General features: G+C 51.8%; 1 protein-coding gene and 1 long non-coding RNA gene across 9 annotated transcripts in view; one reads left to right on the top strand and one right to left on the bottom strand.

The window, feature by feature from the left end:
* Positions 1 to 1,838: 1,838 nt before the first annotated feature.
* Positions 1,839 to 4,508, bottom strand: LOC114490491. 2 transcript variants are annotated; one of them, XR_004901268.1, is made up of 4 exons: positions 4,375 to 4,508; positions 3,609 to 3,839; positions 3,348 to 3,523; positions 1,839 to 2,802 (listed from the first exon to the last, which is right to left on the bottom strand). It is a non-coding gene; the product is annotated as an uncharacterized LOC114490491 (long non-coding RNA). The 2 variants fall into 2 exon arrangements; XR_003683956.2 differs by lacking the exon at positions 1,839 to 2,802 and having other exon boundaries at positions 3,294 to 3,523.
* The window catches only part of MECOM (MDS1 and EVI1 complex locus), a 551,819-nt gene continuing 550,112 nt past the window's right edge, over positions 4,294 to 6,000 (top strand). For 2 of the 7 annotated variants that reach the window (XM_036017645.1, XM_028504501.2), the window contains exon 1: positions 4,295 to 4,436. In XM_036017645.1, the coding sequence (XP_035873538.1) occupies positions 4,400 to 4,436 (37 nt within the window). In that variant the 5' untranslated portion in view covers positions 4,295 to 4,399. Of the gene's footprint in view, positions 4,437 to 6,000 lie in introns of all 7 variants that reach the window. The other 5 variants (XM_036017647.1, XM_036017646.1, XM_036017648.1 and 2 more) reach the window with 4 other exon arrangements.

Raw genomic sequence — 6,000 nt, 5'->3', positions numbered from 1 at the left:
TGAGGGTCTTGCAAGTAAACTCAGGCGTCCCTTGGGTCTGCATTTCATGTCTGTAGCTCTCTTTCTTTCTCTCCTGTGGACTAAAAATTCGGATTTAAACCACTAGACAAGCTATTAATTTAGCTAGACTACCCAGGGTCCTGAACCCAATTAATTTCTAATAATTATAGCCCAAGGGGGCTAGATAGATCTCCCTGCCTCTTTCTTTTATTGCCACTCCACGCCACCGAGGTCAGCGTATAATAATAAAGTGTATATTTTGAAAGCGATCTCCAGAACAGTGAGTTATTGCAATGAATGAAAATTGTTTCCATTTTGGCTAATTGAGCCGGTGGCCGAAAGCTAGAGCTCTGAGACTAAATAAAGAGGACTGTTTCATTTCAACATGAAGAAACCCCTGCCTAGCTCTGGTCACCCAGCGAGAGTTTAATTTCTTAACAGCCAACCTGAAACCCAGCGTTGGGTAAACAGTATTAATAATTGCATTACAATGATTAAATTAATCTTGCTGGTAGCCAGGAGAATATAGGTTTGCGATTGAATAGCAAGATGTAAAGTTCACTGCACAAAGACAATAGGCCAAGAAATAACTCCATAAAGAATTCAAACTTTCCTCCAAAGACACTGTGGGGTTGGTTCAATTATAATGCAAGGAAAGGAAAATTTCCTGTTGCGTGCAATGGATTGAAAATCGGTTCTTTGTCGTTTCTAGCATTAATTAAAGACACATAGTTGGGGAAGGGGTAAACTTGTCCTCTTCTTCTCTTCAGTGACTCTCATCTTCCTTCCAATTCTCACCTCAATCTCCTGATCACCTTGCTTTTGCTTAACAACAGCAACAACTCCCCCCCCCCCAAAAAAAAAACAGAAAGCAAAATATGACAGAAAAAAAAATAAGCCAATCCGAACAGCATGTAAGCTCATCGACTTTCAAGAGAGGCACTGCTTCCAGGATGCCCGCTTCCGTGGAAGGAAACACAATTAAACATTAGGACCCATTCTACTGCCCCTCAAGGAAACGAATTTCAAGAGGAGAGGGCAAGGCGGGCGGTGGGGGGTGGCCGCCCAGCCAACTTGTTGGAGGTCTCTTTTCTCTTGGGCCAGCGACAATTTAAATGTCCCATCAGAGGGTGTAGGGAACCCTAAGAGCTGAACAGAAAGTCACCTGCTTGGGTCTCACGGCTGAGACTTGGGACAGGTGGAACTGACGGGGTCCAGGCATCTGGGAGTGGAAACTCGCCAGGGTTGGCGCAGGGTCTGGCGCGCTGCAGGCGGCGAACGCGGTCCGCTGCTGCTGGGTGTTTGCTCCATCAGGTTGAACACACTTGAACTAGCAACTTAGCTCTTTCATTAACACTCACTTAGGGGAGAAAGCAAATGATAAACAAAGAAATAAAGAGAACCGCAGAAAAAGGAAAGGAAACCCAGCATTCAGGTTTGAGAATAACAGTGACGATATTAGGAATATTTTATTTAAACAACAACAAAAAGAATAATGCTTTGTCTTTTCCTAATGGCTTGGCCCAAGGGCAGAGAAGAGTTTGTGTTTATCATTTCAGTTAGAAGAGCTTGGATTCGCTCTTGTCCTGAAACTGTTCTAAAGACCAGGCAAAGGGCCCATTCACTGAAGCGATCGGGACCCCAGGGACTTAAAAAACCCCCCAAAACAACAAAAACCAAAAACAGAACGGAAAGTTGCTCCAGTTGCGCCCCATTCCTCCCACCCCGTCCTCACCTCCCTGCCCTCTAGAAAAATTGAAAAGGCAGGGATCTTTAAATTTGGGGGGCTCAGATTTGATTTTCTTTAGTCTTCCACATCTCACCCAGTTCCTTTCATAGCCCCTACCCCCCGCCCCACCCCCCGCAGCCCGCGGGGTGGTTTATAATTTCTCAGCAGAAGCAACAACTGCAGCTTCACTTGTGGATTTCGTATTGTAATCTTGGGTTTGGTTCCTAGATCCCTTCCTTTGCTAAAAAATTCTCCAGCACTCCTCTTAACCTCCTTTCTACAAGGGGACCCAGATGCAGACCCCCTGGGGGACGAGAAGAAAGGAATTAAGGAGAGCAATGGTTAGGGAGGTTGGTAATTCCTTTTATTTATTTATTTTTTAATCTCCGGGGGTGAGAAGGTGAAATGAAATGTCCCAGTCATATTCTCCTTCCTTCCCCAGTGGACTCCACCTCCTCTCCTGGGAGCCAGGGCCCTGTAGGGTCTGACCCCTGGGAGGGGCCTGATCCTCCAGCAGAGCCCCTCTGTCCTCTGGCCTAAGGTGAGGGTCCCCAGAGAATCCCTTAAAGCAGTTTCTGTGAACTCCTTGCTGGCTAGCTTAGTATGCTTCTCTTCCTAGAGATTTTACTTCCTTTCTGAAAGCCTTCAACCCCCACTTCTCCTTTTCCCCTAAGGACACTTACTGGTCAGAGTGAAGGCACTCCTCCATCTAAACTGAGAAAAGCCAGTGAACTCAAATTCACAGATGCCCGGGCACCCACACTCAGAATGTTGAAGTGCCTAGTGCTTCTGCACTTACCAAATGTATAAGTACACCACCTGTATGCGCAGGGCAACAGGTATTGTAGAAGGACTGAGGGAAACCCCCCACCTGCCTCTCTGGTTCAGACGAAATGGTGGGATTCTCCTGCGCCCATGTGTTGTGGGCACGAGAGACTTTTCTTTTGGAAGCTGTTTTACTCCTACTTCCATTTCTCACATTTCAATATTACACATCTGTCTCCCTTGGGACCCATACCTTGGTTCTCCAGGGACTTGTATCTTTTAGCCAAAATGTCCCCAGAATTACACAGCTTTGGAGAAAGAGAAACGGTGGACATTCTTAGCCACGGTAAATCCTTCAAATTTTGACTTTCTTGAATAAAGATATTTGTGAACCATTGATGGCTGCCCTTTGGGGTTGAACTATTTGCTCATTCACACCCCTAGTCCCGGTTTTCACAATAAATGACAACAGGCACAAATGCCCATTCTCAGTGGTCTTCCTTCCCCTCCCCCGTCTTTGCCAAACTCACGACCAGGACCTGTTTTTCTTTTTCCTTTTCTTTAGCTTGAACATCAAGGATGTATTGTTGCAGCACACAGACTGAAAAGATTGTAATTTTCTTTTATGGTGTCTGGCAGGATTTGCAACAGATATTAATGGGGACATAAATAGCTCATGGAAGGTATTGGACAAAACTCTTTAATGCAAGGAGATTGTACCAAGAGAAAATCTATACGTAGTTGGAATTGAGTCTACCTTGAACACTTCTGCTCCCCACTTCCTTGGTAAATCCTGTAATAAAAGCAAATTTCAACAATGTACTTTTCAAGGGTGGGGGATGGATTTCCCCACCTCCTTCTTCTTACGACCCCGGAGGTTGTGGGTTTAAGCGAATGAGTGAAAATGGCAGGCAGGCTGAGCTGCAGCGGGAGGCGACGGGGGGCAGCGGTGGGGGAGGCCGGAAGGTGACAGCCGACCTCAGGGAAGGCAGGAGGTCTTGGATATCAAATGCCCGAGCTTGCCTGGACCTACGATTCAAAGGTGAAAATTACTATTTGGTGGGAATAGGTCACTAAAATGTTCCAAGGGTGGCGACAAGTATTGGCATTATACCTAAAATCGAGAAAGAAACATTTATTCTGCTTTCAACTCTGAAAGCAGAAGCCGCAATAGCTCCGGTAGCAGTAGCAGCGGCAGCATCAGATTTCCCGGAGTTCAGGATGAATCTCACTTTCTCCTGGATCATTCGTCGAGAGTCCAGTCCTTCTGGTTGTTTAGTACGGGAAAGATTTAAAAAGTCCTCCCCAGCCCCGCCTTCTTGGTATGGACGGTATAGAAAATTTCCTGCAATTTATAGTGGGAAAACAGTAATAGTTATGATTCAGGCTTATTGGTGATTCCAACACCAAATCAATACTCTGCCCGAGTCTTTTCATTCCTTTTTTTCGGGTGGGGGGGCGAAGTGTCTGCTCCCCTTTGGCTCCCCGTGCTCGCTCCCCGCCCCCCGCCGCCCTCCCCGTGGCTCCCTTTCTCCGCCTCCTCGGCGATTGCCATCTGACAAGATCTCCAAATCAAAGTGATAAATCGCTCCAAACTTTTTTTGGCGGCGCTGAGATGTTGGAGGGGCGTCTAGCGCGCATGTGCGAAGGTGTCCAAACTGACAATGCTGGAGAGATAGCGAGTGTGGATTGAGAGAAAGGGAGAGAGGGAGGGAGAGAGAGTGAAAGAGGGAAAGACAGAGAGTGTGTAAGTGAGTGAGTGAGTGTGTGTGTGTGTGTGTGTGTGAGAGAGAGAGAGAGAGAGAGAGAGAAGAGGGAGGGAGCGAGAGGGAGAGCAAAAGAAGGAAAAGATCCAAGAAAAAAAAAACCCAACCACACACCAGCGGCTGCAGGACTGGGCACAGCATGAGATCCAAAGGCAGGGCAAGGAAACTGGCCACAAGTAGGTGCAATATCCCTTTTCTATTGGCTTTCCCCCCTCCTCTGCCATCTTGCATATCTGTCTCCAGCGGTCCGGGAGGGAGCGCGGGGCTGCCTCTCGCTCTGGGGCCCCGGGTGGAGGGCAGGCGCAGCGCAGCCCTAGCAACCTGCCGGTCCCAGCCTCCGCGTCCGGTCGCGGGCCCGCGCTCTCGCTCCTGGTTTGGGCGCCAGAGGAGCCGGGCAGACCTCAGCCTTGCGCACCGACCAGCTGTGGCAACCCCGGGGTGGGGGTGGGGGTGGGGGCAGCAAAGACTGGGGTGGGAGGGAGGAGAGAGCGCGAGAGCGAGCGGGAAGGGGTGGAGTGGGGGGGTGAGGAGATGAGAGAGTCTCCCCCTCCCCTCCCCTTCCCCCCAGGCGGAGGAGAGTTGCCTCTGGCCAACCAGCTAGTCCCGGGTGTGGGAGGGGGAGCGGAGGGTGGGGGGGCGGGCTGGGGAAAGGAGCATTTTTGGTTCTTGGTTTGTTTCTGGGGTTTGGGGTGGGTGGCAGGCTCCGAGGGAGCCACTGTGGTGGCAGCGGCAGGCAGGAGTGGTGGAGTTGGGAAAAGTTGCGAGGCGGCCGCTGGAAGTTGCGCGGGCTGGCGGGCTGCGCCGAGCTGCGGTTGCGGTAGTGGGCGCTGTGCGCTCAGCTGTGCTCTCCGGCGTGCGAGGCGCGAGGGCTGGGGTGGGGAGTGGGGGAGTCGAGGGTGGGGGCTGTTGTCGCAGGGTGTGTGGGGCTCACGGGCAGAGCAGAGCTACGGGCTGAGCAGAGCCGCGGGCAGGTGGGGAGAGAAGAGGCCCCGCGAGCGCGTGGAAAGCTGGGAGTGGAGGGCGCGGAGCCAGCGGCGACTGCCGCCGCCGAGAAGGGGGCCGAAAGGGCGCGCTCCGGCCCTTGAGCTTCAACTGGCGGGGCGCCGAGTGACCCCCAGGGGGCGGGCTGCCGGGACTTTGGGCGGCGGCGAAGACGCTGCGGAGGCTTCTGCTCTCTTTCTGGACGCAGCCCCAGTTTCGGGTCACTAACTCTCCCCGGCGCCTCTGTGTGCTCCACGTGGAGCGGCCTGGGACAAGCGGGATGAGGGCAATTGGGTTCCTTCCGTGTGGGGGCGGCGGGACCCCATCCCCCACTTTTCTTGCAGAAAAAGTGCTGGGTGACTTCTCCTGGCATTGTCCGCGAAGCCGACACTGAGATGGTACGAGTGTCAACCGGAACTGTAGGCAACAGGACTGGGTTTGTCTAAATGCTTTTACCCCGAGTCTAAGGGGACCCCGCAGTATGAAGATTCGGGGCAATCTAAAGTGCTCCTCCGCGAGGTGTCGGCATGTGGGGCTGGGGCAGCCTCGGGAGAGGACAGGCCGCCGTTTGGTTTCCCACTTGCTGGAAACAGAACTAATTGTTTTGCTTGTGGACTGGAGGGAAAAGAGGTGGGAGGTGGTGGGTGAAATGCTTTTTTTCCCCAGTGAAATCCCTAGTCTCTCAGCCTCCCCTCCTTGCGTATTAAAACTAAGTACGCCTCACGCCAGCAGCCTCTGGTGTCCCCGCAGCAGCCGCGC

The sequence above is a fragment of the Phyllostomus discolor genome, chromosome 2 (assembly GCF_004126475.2).
Source record: "Phyllostomus discolor isolate MPI-MPIP mPhyDis1 chromosome 2, mPhyDis1.pri.v3, whole genome shotgun sequence".
Lineage (NCBI taxonomy): Eukaryota > Metazoa > Chordata > Mammalia > Chiroptera > Phyllostomidae > Phyllostomus > Phyllostomus discolor.
The sequence above is the reverse complement of the archived record's forward strand: the minus strand, read 5'-3'. Positions and strand labels throughout refer to the sequence as shown.